Raw genomic sequence first — 19,305 nt, 5'->3', positions numbered from 1 at the left:
CAAATAATTTGGTTTTTAATCAAGCAAGTAACAACTTTCAAATAATTAACAAAGACAAATCACACCCGGGTTTCAAGTAAGAAAATAGGCAGTAATCTCATGTTAACTTAACAGATAAATTGTCAACGATCGATACATACTGACTAACTAGGTAAACTTTAGGCATCAACAATAGATAATACACAGCACTATTTATCAAACAATCCCTGCCAGTGTGACCCAACTAAGGGCAACTGTACGCTTCATCATATTTAACTAGTCAAACAACACTATAAGAAATTATAATAGCAACTAGCAAACTAATCATTCTGATCGAAATAAACATAAACCGACTGAGTGCACAGCAATACCAAACATCAATACTTATAGATTAATCAAAGACAATTACAAAATCATTCGTTCTTAAACACGTGAGAAATTGTAAAAATACAATACTCTACATCCCGGGTATGACTTGAGAAGGCTAGCCGCTCATGGTGATGATTTGGTATTCACTTGATGTTTGGTAGGCCATGAGCCTTAACATTGATTGGAAGGTGACCATGGCTTGACTTTTCTTCTTTTTCTTCTTCCTAACTTGTGCTACTGCTGCCCCTTTTTCTTGTTATTATGTGCGTCCCTTTCACATCAAACTATTCTTCTTGTTTTTATATCAAAGATCAAGTGGGCTTTTTCTTGTGGGATGTTATGGACCTTCCAATAAATAAATAACATAAGTCTATCTTCAAAATGTTAACTTCAGCCCACGATTCTAAAAGCAGCTTTTTAAAATCATCTTCATATTCCATCACTGACCACTCATATTTATTGTTTACATTAAAATAATTTATAAGTAATTTTAATTCAATATCTCAAAAATAAATGATAACATGATTTTCAAAATTGAAACATCACATGCTCGTAAATGTCTCCAATTAGTATCTTTAATGCTCATGACCTAAAACACAAAAGCAATCTTGAAGTGCCATTGTTCTAATGAAAAACTAATTAAAACTATACACTTAAAGCAATAATATACAAGATTTATACCCGACCATCAGTAATTAAAGTAAAGATGACAGTGTTAGTAGTTGTTGGTTATGTATTTTGATACTATTATTATTTGTCATCTTTAGATGTGCGTTTTTTTGGTTATTTAGGCAAAGATGGCACTTAATTGTAGTTGTTTGTTATGGATCTTGAGAACAATTATCTTTGGTTATGGTGAAATGATTACTTTTATACATTTATTGATTCTTGGCTTTGTTGTGTTTGTTTGGGCTGCTAGTGTTTTATGTATATTTAGATGTTGTGTTCTATGTAATTTATTATGTGCATGATTTGTTTGGATGAATTGTTGTTTACTTGTTCGGATAGTTTACATGCAAGTTTGTTTTCATATGCAAATTGCTAGCTCATATATAATGTATTCATTGGTGTGATAGTACATAACTTGTTAGCTCATAAACATCATAGTTTTCATTTGTTCAGAGAAACACCTGTTTTTTTTTACTTGCGCGGGAAGTCAATAACATAACAAATTTCATGCAAACTGGTTCCATGGAAACTCGTTCAAAACCGGTTCCAAATAGGGGTGAGCACTTCGTGAGTCAGACTCGCCAAACCTGTTTAAGAGGACATGCATTCAATATATGGTTCAGGTGCGGTTATGAATTAACACTACAAAATTGATTTTTGCCGGAATACAACGAGCAAGGAGGCGAATATCAAATTTGAACACCTGGTGTGCTAGAACAAAATATCAAATTTGAAACCCTGAATCCCAAATTCTCACCAATCAATCTCAAAGATTCACATTGGTGACGGGGACGGGGATGTTGTTCGTGGATAAGGGTGACAGTGTACGGGGATGTGGTGGTGACGGTGACAGGGATCTGTTGGTGACGCCACCGACATTCTTGTTCAGATCGTGGAAGAAGATGAAGATGAATGGTGGAAAAAGGAGACTTTTGTTGTTTGTTCAGATCGTGATGAAGATGAGTCGGGATTTGATGATGAGATTCAGAGGAAGGGATTTGTATGAAGATGAGATGAGATCCAGAATCATCGATTTGTTGTTGTTCTTATTGTTGTTGTTGTTGTTGTTATTATTATTATTATTTATCTAATTATTTAGGTGTTGTTTGTTTTTTCATAGATAAAATGCCTACAGTCTGCGGACCACATCTGCAGTCATCTGTAGCATAAGAGGTGGACCAACCTCTGCAGTCTGCAAAAATAAGACTGTTTGTTTTTTAACGTTTGTAGACTCCTAAAGTCAAACAAAATTTTTTAAATAAGCTGAAATTTAAATAAAAAAGTCCTTCAACATAGAAATTTAAATAATAGTCAAACAACATTGAAATAATATTTATAAAACCACAATAATTTTTTTTAAAATCACTTGTTCCGTACTTTGTATTTAATAGATATTATGCTTAAAACAATGTTGAAAGGTGAATTGTGAAAGTTGAGAACATTTCCTGTTCTGTATCTATTCTTTCTTTTGCTTACATATAAAAATATACAACAAATAGAAAATACAAAGAAACTTACTTTAGGGTAAAATATCATGTTCAAAAAGATTATTAGATGTCAACAAAACCCAAACCCAATTCATCAAATTTTAAAGCCTAAATATCCAATCATATAATCCTAGGTTCATTCTCGTCAAATCTCATAACATTATTTCTTTAGCGATAAACATACATGACCATTTGTAATATGTAGAGAACACATCTGTAGATTGCTAAAATAAATGCTAACGTATGTAGATTGCTTATATAAACTGGTGGTGGTGTATGAACTATGGTAGTGTGTGCAGTTGTGTTGGATGGTGATAGCGGTAGTGGTGGATGGTGGTGACAGATGGTGGTGGTGGACAGTGGTGGTGGTGGTGGTGGACGATGGTGGTGGCAGACGTTGGGTGGTGGTGGTGCTGGATGGTGATAGTGGTAGTGGTAGTGGTGGATGGTGGCAATGGAAAAACGCGGTGATGGTGGGTGGTGGACAATGGCGGTGGGTGGTAGGGTGGGCGATGGTGGTGGCGAACAGTGGGTGGCGGTGGTGGTAGCGGATGGTGGGTGTGTGGTGGTGGGTGGTGGTGATGGTGGACAGTGGGTGTTGGTAGGTGTGGTGTTTTAAACTTCTTCAGACCTTATAAGATCTCAGAAGTTGATGGGTCAAGTCTGCACCAAGAAGAGCTTGTGCAGACGTTTTTTAATGAAACATCTTCGAGATAACAAACAGACTGCAGATAGCAATGTATGCGTGTGATCTACACGGCGCAGAAAAAAGAGGCCGCGCATACATTTTTCAGAAAAACAAACAGCACTTAAAGTACCCTTGCCATTAAACGTCAACTGACAGCCAAATACAGATTGGCCCGACGATAAGCAACGGTGACACGCAACGCGCAAAATCGCAACGGAACACGTAAGTTGTGCCCGCCCCTAAACCATAGGGAGGCAAATCATAATGTTATTTGTTGTTAAAGGAGTAAATCGGCACTGAGAGGTAATCCAAGGACTATTTTCGTAAATTCCAGTTCGAAGTATTAACAAGATTGAGAGGAAGGAAGTATAGCAGATTGTGGAATTATTGATTAAAGGTCTGTTTTTAATCCGATTTTGATTACGTCATCACTGCATCCTTTTCTTTTCGTATATCAATTTCTCCGTTTAGGTGTAATTAGGGTTTCAATTTCATCAATTAAACCCTAGGATTTGATTATTATAATTTAATTTAGAAAGGTTTGTAATTCAGTCTCAGTTTTTTCTCACTGAAATTTCAATCCAATTAAACTTTGTTTATGAACCTTTGATTTTCATTAGGACTGACAAACAGGTCGGGTTGAGGCGGGCAAGTTTAGTTCACGGGTCAAAACGGCTTCGTTAAAAAAAAAATTAATATTATTGTACATTTCAGCTTTGCTTCTGCTTTTCAGTTACGCGCGTTCATGGGTTTTTCTCGTGTTTAAATGCCGGTTAGACTTAACAGCGTAATCCGGCCCTGGTACGTGCTTAACCTGTGACAAAACTTTTCATATGTTTGTCGGTTAAGTTATATTCAGAGGATTCTAGTTTCAATAGATTTAGTTTGAAAAGCCTAGGGCAGATCCTGATGATGATGATGATGATTTATTAATGAAAACCACATGGATGATGTAGAACTTGTTGACAGGGATGTTAAATCGGTGGAATTTGTGCTAGGCTCTCAAAAGTGTGATTTTGGTAAAAAAAAAAAAAAAGCTGACTAATTCATCACATCGTTACAGGTGTTATCATTATTAGAGTTAGTCCTTGTTTTGGTGTTTATTTGTCTACATGAAGCGGTTGAAAAAAGATTGATTAATTCGCTTATGTTATGTATCTAAGACATTAACTCTGTAACTGTAATTGTTGTTTATGAGCATCACTGCAAGTTTCTTCACAATGTTGATAGAATATGTTAGATATCCTTTGTTAAGATTAAGCCATACAATCTTTTCTTTTCTTTTCTTTTCTTGTGGGTTCACTATCTCAAAATATTATCTTTGCCATAGTAACTTCTAAGTTATATATATGTATCATGTTAAATTGTTCTTTTCATTATCTTTTGTTAGGGTTTAAATATGAGACAAGGTGGGCAATATGTTGATTCTGGTGGGAATGCATATGATATGCAACGCATGCCCAGTCAGCGAATGGATCAAAAATCCAGTAACTATATTAAACCCGAGAATGACAAGTGGAGATGGGAGAGAGATGGATCATCACACATGTTCAATGAAGGTATGCGTAATCTACTTATAAGTGTCATTGATTATTTGGCTTCTTATAATTAGTTGGTTTGGTTTATTTAGGTCAAGGGGCTGATGTGTCTAGATCTTATTACCAAAGCCAGGGTCAAAGATCAGGGTCTGAGAAACCGGGTCATGATATCAGATCTATGTCCCGTGAGGAGAATATGGAGATAGGTTACGAGGATAATGTTGCAGGCCAGACGTTCGAAGGTCTTGAACAAAGGTTTTATGATGATATAGTGAAACTCTCCAAAGAACAGAACGATGCAGAGGATGCGGAGAATGCACGCCACCGAGAGGTTTGTATAATATCTAAATTGATTTCTCTATGTTTAATACAAGTGATTAAAAACTATATATTATCTGACTTTTCTCTTTATTCATTTTTGTGTATGCTTTTTTACAGAAAAAAGGCTATTCCTTTTTAACCATAGTCTCTACAGTTTTTAACTTGGGGTGTGAACAAGTTGAGCCCGAGCTCGGCTTGTTTAGAGCTCTATTTCTAAAGCTCAAGCTTGGCTCGGCTTGTTCGATGTATACTAATAATTTAGTGTTATATAAATGTATAGTTACTTTTATATCGATTTATAAATATAGGACAAATTTACAGATATTGTCCTTTATGTTTGTACTCAATTTCACTCGTTCTCCTTTATCTTCAAAATTGATGTGTTTTGTCCTTTACGTTTCCAAATCTAACAGCGTTTTTCCTTTGGCTAGTTTTTCTTGTTAAGTCAAGTCATGTGCAAGGCACATGAGGGTTAATTGGACATTTGATAGAACCCGAATTTGAAACAAGAAATTAAAGGATAGTTGACCCGATTCGAGATGGGTTAGTCTCCGGTTAGCCGATTCAAGAGGGCAATTCTCCAAATACAAGGTTAACAAACCCTAATATTTTTCAATATATAAAACATGGATATCCATTAACTCAAAACACAAACATATAAATAGACCTAATTGTAGTAATTATTGAAGCGGTTACTTAGACCATTCGACTTCCTTTAGCTCTTCATTTTCCTTGAACCCTTCAGCTCCCTTGGATCTGAACGGGTTCGTATCAATACTTCCCGCCCGGAAAATCGACTTGTCCTCAAGTCGGAAATTCGATAATGTTTGTGCCAAAAGATCATCCATTCTATTGTAGCCGCACATGTTTCATAGGCCCACTTCATAGAACGTGGCATATAATTTTCACTCCTGTTAGAATTTGATAGCCAAGCGATTAGCCATTCAATTGTAGGTTTACCGGCTTTCCGGACCCCGCGACTGTTTAGAGCTGAATGAAGTTGAAGATTGGTTTCCCAATCTTTGATAATCGGTGGGAAGGAACTTATAAATGTTGTTGGGACTCTAACCCATACGGGTTTCAACATGTCTACACGGTAAACCTGATGACTCTGGGACTGATCCATCTTTGGAATGATGTGATTAGGACCGAAAAACCTGGATGACAGTTTTCCAAGACATCTATGAGGCTGAAATTGTGGAAAGTCCACATCCACAACCTCAAAAGTCAGTTCATGATGCATTAGGTAGGCCTGAGTTTGTATCTGATTTTGGTTTGTTTCCAAATCTTCTCTGACCTTCAATAGAATACCACCTCCGATCTTCAATTCAACACCCTGCTCAGGTAGATTTCTGTCATCACTAGGGCTATCATTTGAGACTTCCTCTCTGACCAAATCTGGTACTTCTCGAGATTCCAAATTGGTATGCAACAATTTCACGGCATCTTGAGCTTTTTCCCAATCTTCGATCTTCAACTGAACACCAAAATCATGCTCAGATTGATCTTCGTCAACGGTAGTGCTGTCGCCAGGGGTTTCTTTGTTGACCAGATCTTGATTGTTGCACAGGAGGGGTGTTCCAAACATCACAGATTTGAGTTCTGCAACATCACCTTTCAATTGCCAGACTATGGCATCGAGCTTAGTGGCGATGGCTGCTAATTGAGCGGCGATTTGATCAGATGTTATACTACTACCATCGCTACCTTCCTTCTGGTTATTCCGGGTCTGCACCATCGTGTTTCCCGGCAATGGAACCAAATGATAGAACCCGAATTTGAAACAAGAAATTAAATGATAGTTGACCCGATTCGAGATGGGTTAGTCTCCGGTTAGCCGATTCGAGAGGGCAATTCTCCAAATACAAGGTTAACAAACCCTAATATTTTTCAATATATAAAACATGGATATCCATTAACTCAAAACACAAACATATATATAGACCTAATTGTAGTAATTATTGAAGCGGTTACTTAGACTATTCGACTTCCTTTAGCTCTTCATTTTCCTTGAACCCTTCAGCTCCCTTGGATCTGAACGGGTTCGTATCAACATTTTACCCTATTTAATTAAAATGTTTAAATAAATAAACATTAAAAAACTTTATACACACTCTCTCTCAAATCACCTTCACCCCCAACCCACACTAGCAGAACCACAAATCCACCACCACGGCCGTTAAATGACCACCACATCACCGGAGAAATGAGTTTAGTACCCTCGTTGCCGAAAAAACAGATTATCAGCCAGTTAACTAACCCGTCAGAAAAACCAGTTTGTTAACGCGCCGAAAAACCGGTTTATTGACCCTACAACAAACCTCCGGCACCACCTGCCGCCACCAGATCTGCCATCTTTGACAGGATATACCGCCACGCTAGATACCGATGCTTCAAACCCTAGATGATTGTTATGGTGGTGATGGCGGCACATTCAAACAACGGCAGTAGGGTGGTTGCACGGAGGTGTTGGTGGTGTTGTCAGCAGGGAGAACCCATGGTGGGTTTTGTTGGTGATGGTGGGCTAGGGGTTTTGAAAGAGGGTATTTATATTAAGTTTTTTAATTAGTTTTTAATTTTTTTATTTAATAAAACATTTTTAATTAAATAGGTAAACTGACCAATTTACCCTCATGTGTCTTGGACATGACTTAACCTAACGGAAAAAACTAACTAGGTTAGGGGCAAAGGATAAATGCTGTGAGATTTGGGAACTTAAAGGAAAAAACACAACAATTATAAAGGACAACGAGTGAAATTGAGTGCAAACATAAAGAACAATATCTGTAATTCTGTCTAAATATAGTTTATATAATAATGTAATATGTGTTATTGAATTATTTATATCATAGTTTTATATAATAATGATTATTTTAATCATTACGTTTAGGTGTGTAAACGAGCCAAGTCGAGTCCAAGCTCGTCTTAGCATGAGGTGGCTCGTTTAGAGCTCTGTTTTTAAAGCTCGGGCATATATTAATTATTATTTTTAAATACTTATATAGGGTTTGGATCAAATACAAATGAAATTAACGTGCTAATTGTGAGAATCAAGTAGAGTATTTATATATACAAATAGAGTAATTATGTAATTACATCAGAGTAATTACATAATTACTCCTATAATGTAATTACATAATTACTCTACTTGTATATATAAATACTCTACTTGATTCTCACAATTATCACGTTATTTCATTTGTACGTTAACTTTACCCTACTTATATAATTGTGATTATTTTGTTGAAACATCCTATTAGGGCCATAGACTATTTTGGAGATCTGCCTTATAGATTTATACTTTTTTGTTTGTATAATTATGTTTTAGTGTTTTTATAATTCTACTTTTAATATATAACATATTATATATTATTTAAATCATTTTTTAAAGCTCAGTTTTGGCTCATTTGTAGTTTTTAAAGCCCAAACTCGGCTTATATATTGTTTATTAATTATTATATTTATTTACATATTAATTATATTTATATACTTTTTATTTAAAATATATTTATGTAAAATAGTATATGTTATCTAGTTATTTTCACATAGTTTAATACTTAGTAATTATTAATTTATTTATCATATGAATATATTATAAATATATTAAATAAAACTTGTGTAAATAAAAGTTCTATTAGGCTTGCAAGCTTACTTAAGCTCGGCATTTAGCTTGCTTATTAAATGAGGTTCACTATAAGCTCAAGCTTGTTAAACTCAGCATAATTTAAGCTTTTATCAAGCCGATCTCCATCGGCTCGGATCCGCTCGTTTACAACCCTAATTGCATTTGTATTTTGTTAAAGGTTATATTTTTGCTTGTTGGGCGAACTTAACAACCCAAAACATTACAGCCACGTAAATGCAAGATTGTCTAGCTCATTGGTTTTCTATGTTTGCAGAGAGTAAATGCAATCAATGCACAATATGAGGAACAGCTGACAGCACTTAGAGCTAGGCACGCCAACCGCAGAGACGAATTTCTGAGACGCGAGTCACATGCCCGACAACAGCAGTACCAGCAGTCGGCTGCAGCCATGGAGCACCACCAGTACACTGCCAACCCCATGGGGTTCAGTGACCCTCATCATGGTTACAATGCTACTGGTGGAGGAGAGTCACAAAGACCCTATAATAATAATAGTAATAATAGTGCCCCTCATGCTGATTCTTATAGAGACAGACCGCGGCTTGGTGGAAGGGATTCTCGGGACCCTGGATTTGAGCCCAGAGGGCAGTACCCTGGTGGTCGGGCTTATGGTTCTGGTTCAGGTTCGCGGTATTATTGATGCTGTTTTCGGCTGCATGCTAGTTTGTTAGAATGTGGTTCTAAGGATGCATCTTCGGTATTTGTTTGGAGGGTATGGTTCCAGTGAGATGGTTAGTGTTTAGTTTTTGTTGTTTGTTTCAAATGAATACTTTTATTATCTTTAAATCAGTAACTTTTTTGTTTTTATTTATTACTACTACGCTCCATCGATCAGGTTCATACTGCAATTTACTTGCATTGCAAAAACCCTCCATCTATCAGATTGCTAGGATCTGGACCTTCTGGTATGCTGCTTCAAACCACCATCGTAATCGATGGTTTCTCTGTTAAGTTTCGGAACAAAAGTAAACTAACTCAATATACGAAATTAAATTAAATCTCGGATTGTTTCTCTTTTGTTCCATTGGTTAATCTTGACTTTAAAATCAAGACACATGCTAGCGGGGATCTTTTGATTATATAGTTTAATTGAAGAGAAGATTCACCTCCTGATAAACCTTGTTTTGATCACCTACGGCTACACGTGCGTGGAGGCATACAAGGTCGTTTCTATCTTATTTATTTTGACCACTGGCCAACGCCACGTAGTCTGTTACGGTAAGTTAAATCGGGCACTTGTGTTTATGTTGGTTGAAGACCTTGAAGCTACAGGTTCTAAACCTTTTCTATAAGTCCATGCTCTTGTTAGTTTGAATGTGGCCCATAGCTTCTGTTAACAGTGAGTCCATTTAATTTAGCCTCCTATCATAGGATTATTAGATTTAAACAATCCTAACTTTCTCGACCGGGAACACACTCAACTAACAAAATGTTTATCATCACTCCTAAACTTTCAACATATTATTTTCTTCTGACGCTCCTAAACTAAGGGAACACTAATTCCATTAGTTTTATTTATGGCGTGACAATTTTTTAGTTGAACAGTTGTATATGTTTTGTAGATGTTTGACAAGTCTTATTTATTAAGCGATTTTAGAATTTAGCTGGGCAAAGAGTTGATCACTGATTAATATAGAACCTAATTAACTTTCCCATTAACTTTATACAATTAAACAACAATACCTAGTAAAGTCTCACTCATAGCAGAGCGATAAGCAAGGTCTGGAGAGGGTAGAATGTAGGCAAATCATACAACTATCACGAAAGATAGAAACGCTACTTCCAGGGACCCTTGACTCCAAAAATCATATACATACCCATAATCTTGTTGTAATATGTGGCTTGTGTGACTAGAATATTAATTGTTCCATTACATTATTTGAGCTTGGATCTATGTTACAAAGTATATCATAAACGCACCATTTAAAAATAGTTATAGGTCGTCCTAAAACCTATCGGTATACTAATCGCACAATGTAGATTTACGCAAACTATAATTAAAGTGTAGGTTCACATACTCGTTGAGGACGACTTTTATTGTTAAGCTTTTGCCTCTTAGCTAATGTAGGGTTTATGTTTTCCTTTTATGATAGTATCGATTTTGATCTCCGTTACTTGTCCAGTTACTTTGTAGTACGAATTTTCAGTATTTTTAACTTTAGTATCGCCACAGTCGCTTCAGTTGAAACTTACTTTCATAGTTAGCATATCTTTAATTAACAGTGTTTACAAGAATTATCCAAACTAAATAACTAATTGAACTATTTAAATGGTTTATTTTAAAAAACCTGTTCTATTCAGTATAAAACAAATTTAAAATACTAATATCGATAAACAATATTATACTTAATTTCAAGAGTAAAACATCCTCCAATTTAATCGTCACAATAATGACACTGTATACTTACCGAAGAAGTAGTGTTCTTCAGTACCCTTGGGACTCTGTCTACAGGGCAAAATGTCATTTGCGAGCAAAGGGTTTTATCATAGGGATTTTAGGCGACGTGTTTCCCTGAAATTGATGACAAGCCAGATCACCGGCGCTGTCTATGATCGCAGGCTGCCCTTTGCCGGTGGGTGTAGCTGGCCAGGCTTTGTTGGTGGTTAAAAAAAATCCCAACATTATTGATCTATTCTTAGAACTTCTTACAGAAACATCTCATAATTTATCTAATGATTTAACATAATCATATGATAAATTAGCTTAAGATGCATGCAACGATGCCATACTGTAAGCTTGTGAACCAAACATCGAAGTACAATCTCACTCATAACATTCGCTCGCTCATAACATTCGTTGTTGATAAAAGTCGTGAGATTTTAGAATCAACGCTAAAATGCGCCAAACAATCATCATTTGACGTTGGTTTCTCCATGAACCCATTCTTATCTAAAATCCCTATTTTTTGCAATATCTTGTTTTTGTGGAAAGACAACATTGTAGTAATTACTCCAGTTACTTTGCAAGAGCGGCAAAGGTTGCAAAGTTCGAAGGCGTCACTCTGAGGTCAGCTCCAGCTCAAATGGGCTATTTATTATCTTTAACTGGATTACATGGTAAAAGATACATGGTTTAAAATTTTTTAACCATTATCTTCAGTCAAGCCGAATTTTGATCTGATGCACACCCCTTATAAAATCTTCTAGATCTAACAAGGTTAGCATGCAACCTTTATGGACACAAGAAGGTTTAAAAGTGTACAAACTATAACAATCAGCATCCAACACAAGTATCGAGTCTTAGGTCAAATACTACAAATTTTTGTAGTTTATATGAGATTAGTAACATGAAAAACTGTATAATGTCTCACACTGCTGGTGGTGTAGGTGGTGATGGTGGTGTTGGGGGTGATGGTGGTGGCGGTGTTGGCGGTGCATGTAAGCCTGTCATCTCATTCCGACGTGCAGAATTGTTGGCTGAATTGACAGGTGACAAATCATGTTGAAGATGGTCCATCATACGCGATAATGTCGCGATTCCGGCACTACTCTCACCAGGGCCTTTAGAACCATGCTCCGTAGGACTGTTGTTGCGGGAGAATAATCTATCCTTCCAGTTCTTTGTGGTTTGTGTAATCGATTCTTTGTATCTTTATAAAAAAAATTAAATTAATACTAAAATTAAATAAACGAGTTTAACAAATGAAAACATAAGTTACCTCATAGATATTGCATTAACTCGAGTTTTGAAATCCGAAAACGAGTTCTGTTCAGAAGGTCCTGCTCTATCTTGGTAGTTTGGGGATGAGTGCATAATCGACCTACTAAAAAATGACGAATAATCAGTCATATTACCGTGAGCTAATCGAGATCGGGTCCCTAATAGCACGAATTGAGCCGAGCTTAAACAAGCTTGAGCCTAAAAATAAGTGTGTTTCAAAAATAAGCCCAATCCCAAGGTTCACTTATCGAGCTTGGGCTACCTCAAAAGACAACGATTCTATCATTTACATTAATACAATTTATAGTTCACATACTAAATATATATTTATAGTGTAAGGATCAAATACAAATCATTCTTAGCTTGCAAAGTGTACGAAGCGAAGAGAAAGAAACACAGGTGGCAATAATATCATGCTACTCGTAAACTGTAGCGAATTTATTATTACGCCAGTTCAAAATGGTTGTAGCGTAGTTACGCTATTTACAAAGATACAACCACGTTTTTTTGCTTTGCATGTTATTTTCTTATTTGTACCTGATCCGGACCCTATAGTATATATAACTATTACTATAAATTTTATTATGATAAACATAACTAAATAATCTATATGTTGTGTAATATATAAAATAGTTAAAATATATATACAAAAAATAAAAAAAATGTATACGAGCTTGAACTTAAAACTACTCACGAGATAGAGCTCAAAGCGGGCAAGCTCGAGTTCTAGTAAGTTAAACGAACCAAGCTCAAGCCTAGTCGAGCTCGGGCCCAACTCTTTACACCCGTAAGTCATATGATTTACAAGTATATAAAATATAATTATAAGAATCGGTAAACCTGTCGGTAGAGGGAGATTCACGTGGGCGTGCAGGAACGATTGTCGGGATCAATGGTGAAGAAGGCGGTTCACCAGCATGAACAGAGGATGAAGATGATGACGATGGTGCGGTCCCTCTTAGTGATTCTTCATGCACGGTTCCTAAGGGAGGCCCACCGACTACAGGGGTAGTAGGTTCCACATCATCAGTTGAAGCGGGTCGGGTCGGGGAAGGTACACTAGGTTGTGCAGAAAAGCCCAGATATCGGGGACGGGCCTGGGCTGATGCCCGACTTCTATGACCTTCCCGCCTAGCAATATGGCGGGCTCGGCCCATTGCTGCTGCTGCAGCCAAGTGTTGTATTATACGCTCCTCAAGCTCGGCCTCGGTTGCACTAACAGGCAACTGCAATGTTAAAAAACATCTAACTATGTAAATAGGTTTAAACTTAAAGGTAGCAAAATGAACAGGTTGACTTATAGGTCAAAAATTGGCAGGTAAACGAACTGAATGTTCAGTGAACTGTTTGGCAGCAAGTTCGTTTATTAAATAAAGGAATGAACATAAACAAAACCTTCTTCATTTAGTTTAATGAACAAACACAAATAAATGTCCCGTACATTCCTTCATGCTCATTTATGTTAATTTATGCTCCTTTATGTTCATTTATTTAATAAACAAACAATAATGAATAGGACTTTGTGTTCAATTCGTTAAACGAACGAACATGGATACATGTCCTGTTCGTTCATTTATGTTCGTAAACGTTCTCTTACACTCATTTATGTTTGTGCATTTACGTTCGTTCATTTCTCTATTCATTAAAATACTTTTTACCCACTACAATTTGGACTAGTTTTAATAACTTTTTTAGGCCCAACAGATTGATGCTCGCAGCTACTTTTAACTGACGTTCATCGTTTATGTTCATCTAATTTCAGTTCGTGAACCGTTCGCTTATGCTATTAACAAACAAACACGAACACAATCATTTTTTTGATAAACGAACACAACATGACACCCCGCTTGTTTAATTGTTCTGTTCAATCATTTGTTGGTTAAAAGTTAAAAAAACAAACACGAACAGTCTGTTCGTGTTCATTCAGTTTGCTTGCAGGCCTAGAACTTTTTAGTTCATGTTGACCCCGCCCAACCTGCATAGAATATAGGAATAGTTGGGTACATGTAATTCAAAATCACCAAAAGTTGGATGATGAAATATTGTAGTATTCATAGATGGGTTGTTTGCAATGCTTCTTTCTTGTTCTATTGCATCAAGCAACTCCTGACTGTCAATCAAAATACCATGATGTAAGAATCGGTAGCAAGCGATGAATAAATTAGAAAAAATAAAAAAATATGTTAGGGAAATTGACATATGGATTATTTAAAAAACATAACCTGCTTGGGTCTTTCAAGCTGATGGATTGCCAGCACATCGGGCATTGGGAGCTCCTTTGGCACCTACATTTTTAAGTTGCATAAACTTCAGTTAAAAGTGGTAATATTGATCCGTTTAAATGCTTTTGAGATGTATATTTTATCTTAAACGGGTCAAAAGCCTGCAATTTTAACAAGCATTTGAATAAAAACGAGTCAAACTGATTGGAACTTGGAAGGCATGCAGGTGTATACCAAATGAATTAAACCTTCTAAAGGCCCTTGACTAAAAAGAAAAAAAAATTAAGGAAAAAAAAATACAGAACTCTGTTTCCTTTCTTTCTGCATTTTTTTGTGTAACTTAAAAAGCATTTGAATAAAAACGAGTCAAACTGATTGGAACTTGGAAGGCATGCAGGTGCATACAAAATGAATTAAACCTTCTAAAGGCCCATGACTAAAAAGGAAAAAAAAAAGTAAGGAAAAAAAAATACAGAACTCTGTTTCCTTTCTTTCTGCATTTTTTTGTGTAACTTAAACATGTAAAAATTCATAACACCAATCAAATTAGATGCCTCATCCCACCAGAGCAGGCAACTTCTGCTTTGAAACTTTCTTTAAAAAGGTAAAAGGAAAATGAATACTTTATAAGAAGGCTGAAGTGCCTATAAGAGAAAATAAAGTCAAACATGTTGACCACGCTGCCAACACTCAAGAACTGGAATTCCAGATATTTCAAGCAACCAAATAAGTCAAGTTTTCATCTTTTCATTCAAGTATCTAAATACGAGCTACCAGATCTTAAGTAACAACATTTGACAGGTGCATTTTCAAGAATCAAACTTGTCACAACTTTGGCTTAGTTTTTGTCTAAACTTCTTTATTTTACTTTTCAGGAGATTTGCTTTCTTTTGTATTCTTGTTTCCTATTCCATGAGTATGGAGTAGATTTCGTTTACACATTGTGACGATAAAACCCTTGCAAGTTGTGGGGTATGAATTATTTTTATCTAAAGTCATGATATTTATTTTTGATTGAATGTTTCCAGAGTTGAGGTTATTTCCACTTGTTTGTGTTTGCAATCCATTAAAACTAACCGATTGCTATTGTCAATGGTCAATAAACGTAAAATGTATGTATTAAAAAGTAGTTTATACTTTATAAAGATTTGTCTATGATAAGAATATGCATTAGAATTAGGATTCTAGAGAACTAATTCTATACAAGTGAGTGACTAGGCGAGTAATTGCATACAAGAGAACTTTTAGTTTAAATTAATTTTTCGGCATAAAATCTGTCTAGTTTATCTTATTAGAGATTAGCTGAACTCTTGTAAGTTATTTTCCACTAATTAGAGGTTAGGTTAGTTTATTTAACTAATCTGGAAATCATAAACCTAATAATGGCAAGATCTCTCTTATTAATTACATACTACTGTGAAATAATAATAACCTTGTCAATGTTTCTTTTAAATGCAACCAGAAAATCAGAAACATTCTTCCTAAATCTTGTTTCTTTATAACAGTCACTTACACATTCAGTCCAATTTACACTCTAAACTTCTTTCTTGGACTTTCACCATGTGTTTCTTTCAAGAAACAGCCTACTCCTAAAATCAAGCCCTCTAGATCCTAAAAACTAATGAGAAATAACACCAAATAACTAATAAATGGTATCTCTTACCGGAAATTAAAATTGATATAAATTCATGAAGATTATATATACCATAAGAGAACAGAGTTGTTAGGTTCATTCACATTAAAAAAAAATAACTGATGACAACCTACTCGTAATAGGTGGCAAACTATTTGAAATACAGATAGCAATTTATTTAGCATTAAAACACCGACTTTTCTACATATAAACTTTGCAACTTGCATAATGTCTTTAAAAGTTAAAACTGACTCCACAGTTCTCTATTCATAAACTTAAACTGGTTAGTCTGACAAGTTACTTCAGTGAGTTTGAGATTAAAAGGAGAAGATTGTTAAGTCTATAATAAAATTAGATTTGATCTTAAAGTGACGCTATGGTTGCTATTTCCAGTTTCAAATTCATTACAAACTAGAAGATCTGAGATGTACAAAAATAATATGCTAGAAAACTCTAACCAACCAAGAAAATAGCACGTACTGAAGTAGTAACAGCACCTAAATAGTGATAGTACCAAAAAAGTAACAATAATTAAAAGGAAAAATGGATTATCCAAACTATTACTATTGGCCAATATTAATCCCAACTAACAATCTGACCGGAGGCAATCCCAACTTTCATTTTTATTACCAATAACAGTCCTAGTTTAACAAATTGTTAACTGCGTTAAATTTTGATGATGTGGCAGGTAAAGTGGTGATTACATGGTGATGGCTTATTTGTTGATGATGTGGCATTAAAATATATATTATTTTTATTATTTATTAAATTAATTATATTATATATGGATTTGTTTATAAATTTATATTATATGTAACCAAAAGATAGTTTCATAACATTTATATTTTCCACAGGGCATGAGTTAGATTCTAGCAGTAAGCCAACATTACAGCTAGCATGAACTATGAAGCACCCGGTGCTTGATGTTTCACCTCTCTAACGAATATCAAACAAATCTACTAGAAGCTAGGTTTTGCTAAAGTTATTCAATAATTAATGAGAGAGATTATTGAAGTAAATGACAAACTCCGCTTTATCATCCTAATAGACAAATTTATAATTTGAACCCCTACTATGGAACTATGTGGAGTAGTTGAACATCACATTTTAGGTTTTAAGATTAGTATGTAACTATGTATGTTTTCAACTTCAACTAAAACAGATATATATATATATATAAATGTCATGAACAATAAGACCAATAAAAATTAAAACTGAGAAAAAGAGACGCAAGTTTAAACATAAATGATTATAAGAGTGACACAAAGTAGAGTGAAGTTTAGATTACCATTCAAGAATGCACTGAAGATGAAACTCATGCTTGCAACCCGTAACCTGCACCAAGAAAAATATAATATGTATGTTATATTTATTTAGAATATATAAATGGTACCGTTGGAGGATCACTATCAGAGAATGGTTCAAGGCATATGCTGCAAGCATCATCACAAGCATCCTGTGCTCCAGCTTCAACAAAAGCGGCAGCTGATATCAAATGATCTTTAGACTTGGTGCCCTCCTCCATTGCAGTGCAGATATAAACACCAAAAGAAAACCTGCTTTGGCATCCAAATAAAAAGTGAGTCATTAAAACAAATCTACAGTACTCATCACATGTCAATAAACATCCAGAAATTTAATTCACACAATCAATCAAGTTAATTCAAAATATGTTGACATAACTAACTAGAAAGAAAGGTATACAAACAGAGCATCTGCAGATATAAAAGTAAACCCTAAGTAGGAAGTGAAAGTTACCGGAGATTGATTGAACGGAAGGGATCGAATCGGAGGATGAATCAATGATTCGGTGGTTGAAGTAATCGGTGAGACAAGGATCAAATGTTCAAGATAGAAAGAGAGACCAGGTCGCTTTTCAATCAACTATATATTATCATTATTATTGTTATTCTCTCAAAGTACGCGTTTAGAAAGTAAGTAATATCTTGCCGACCACAGTAAAAATAAATTAACTATAGTCTACACTCTACAGGGATGGAAGCCTAATTCTCTTTCTCTTTACTCTCTTGAGAAATATTTTATTAGATTTTGTGAAACGTGTATCTAGTAAAACTTATATCGGCAGGTTTAGACTCAAATTTCAAAGAAATAAAACTTCTATCGGCACCGATATCAAATAAAATAGAAGTCAAATGATGGTTCACCAAAAACATACTGTTCACAACATCGTTTGCCATTTGAGCTTGATTTGCATTCATCATAAAAGTTCGCCCTTGATTGCCATGGTTTCCTTAGGTTACTTGAGGTGGAGGAGGAGGTGCTTGTATGGCTTGCATGGGTTGGATGGCTTGCATGGTTTGGATATAAGTGGTGCATTGAGTTGGGGAAGTTGAGGTTGGTAGGTTTGGACTTGGTAGGCTTGGGTTTGGTAATAGGGAACGATCACGGTTTGGGCTTGGTTAGCAAAGGCTAGGCGAGGGCAACTGTTGTGGAAATGGTTATGATCACCACAGTTAAAGCAAGTTTGGGGTTGTTGGGGAGGATTTTGTGGGTAGGGTGCATATCGGTTTTGGTTGTTTGGGGGAATGGTCCTTGGTTGATTAGGTTGGTTCGTTGGGCGGATCGGCAGGTGGTGTTGAGATGACCAAGTCGGTTACAAATGGTACAATGGCGGCAAGAAATGTTTGGCGGGTGGTGGAGTTGGCAATTGTTGCATAGCGGGGAGGTACCAACATAGGGTTTTCAAGTATGAGGAGGGGCTTGGGTTTGTTGTTGTGGTTGGAGTTGAGTAACGGCATTGTTTCGGTAGTTGGTTTTGGGTTTCTTTTTGTTGTTGTTGTTATTGTTGCTGTTGTTGTTGTGGCAGGAAGAGTTGAAGTAGTTAATGGCTTGTGGTGCGGGTTCAACCTTCGCTTGTGGTGCGGGTTCGGGCTTGGCTTTTTCACTTGATTTCTTGAGGGTTAGGGTACCCGCCTTCACATGATTTTCCGATAGCGCACCGGCTAGAGTGATAGCGTCTTCAAGGTTTACGGGTTTGCTACTCATTACTGAGCCCCGGATTTGCATCAGTAGACCCCCAATGTATTTGTCAAGTTCACGTTCGGTAGGGGTAACCAAGTGAGGGACGAGGA

At 35.9% G+C, this 19,305-nt stretch overlaps 2 protein-coding genes across 3 annotated transcripts; one reads left to right on the top strand and one right to left on the bottom strand.

Annotated features, from left to right (window-relative positions):
* Window positions 1-4,518: 4,518 nt before the first annotated feature.
* Window positions 4,519-9,590, top strand: LOC143542927 (uncharacterized). 2 transcript variants are annotated; one of them, XM_077035385.1, is made up of 3 exons: window positions 4,519-4,751; window positions 4,829-5,061; window positions 8,951-9,590. In XM_077035385.1, the coding sequence occupies exons 1-3, from the start codon at window positions 4,592-4,594 to the stop codon at window positions 9,335-9,337; spliced, it is 780 nt and encodes a 259-aa protein (XP_076891500.1). In that variant the 5' UTR covers window positions 4,519-4,591; the 3' UTR covers window positions 9,338-9,590. The 2 variants fall into 2 exon arrangements, with proteins under 2 accessions (XP_076891500.1, XP_076891499.1); XM_077035384.1 differs by having other exon boundaries at window positions 4,526-4,751; window positions 4,823-5,061; window positions 8,951-9,589.
* Window positions 9,591-11,907: 2,317 nt separating this feature from the next.
* LOC143542929 (E3 ubiquitin-protein ligase RHF2A-like) lies at window positions 11,908-18,057 on the bottom strand. Its single transcript, XM_077035387.1, has 8 exons — window positions 17,988-18,057; window positions 17,607-17,769; window positions 17,502-17,548; window positions 14,581-14,643; window positions 14,363-14,468; window positions 13,199-13,584; window positions 12,357-12,461; window positions 11,908-12,287 (listed from the first exon to the last, which is right to left on the bottom strand). Exons 2-8 carry the CDS (start codon window positions 17,736-17,738, stop codon window positions 12,005-12,007), a joined length of 1,122 nt encoding a protein of 373 aa, XP_076891502.1. The 5' UTR covers window positions 17,739-17,769; window positions 17,988-18,057; the 3' UTR covers window positions 11,908-12,004.
* Window positions 18,058-19,305: the final 1,248 nt, after the last annotated feature.

This window comes from Bidens hawaiensis, unplaced genomic scaffold, assembly GCF_021521415.1.
Source record: "Bidens hawaiensis isolate Kalapana, Puna unplaced genomic scaffold, B.hawaiensis_p1.1 tig00013005_1, whole genome shotgun sequence".
NCBI classification, from domain to species: domain Eukaryota; kingdom Viridiplantae; phylum Streptophyta; class Magnoliopsida; order Asterales; family Asteraceae; genus Bidens; species Bidens hawaiensis.
This window is presented reverse-complemented; position numbering and strand designations above follow the sequence as displayed.

Coding starts and splice junctions, on each gene's coding strand:
- LOC143542927 (XM_077035384.1), top strand. CDS start 4,592: ATGAGACAAGGTGGGCAATATGTTGATTCTGGTGGGAATGCATATGAT. Junction 4,752..4,822: donor ATCACACATGTTCAATGAAG/GTATGCGTAATC, acceptor TGGTTTATTTAG/GTCAAGGGGCTGATGTGTCT. Junction 5,062..8,950: donor AGAATGCACGCCACCGAGAG/GTTTGTATAATA, acceptor CTATGTTTGCAG/AGAGTAAATGCAATCAATGC.
- LOC143542929 (XM_077035387.1), bottom strand. CDS start 17,738: ATGGAGGAGGGCACCAAGTCTAAAGATCATTTGATATCAGCTGCCGCT. Junction 17,549..17,606: donor CTGATAGTGATCCTCCAACG/GTACCATTTATA, acceptor TTCTTGGTGCAG/GTTACGGGTTGCAAGCATGA. Junction 14,469..14,580: donor AGCTTGAAAGACCCAAGCAG/GTTATGTTTTTT, acceptor TTTGATTGACAG/TCAGGAGTTGCTTGATGCAA.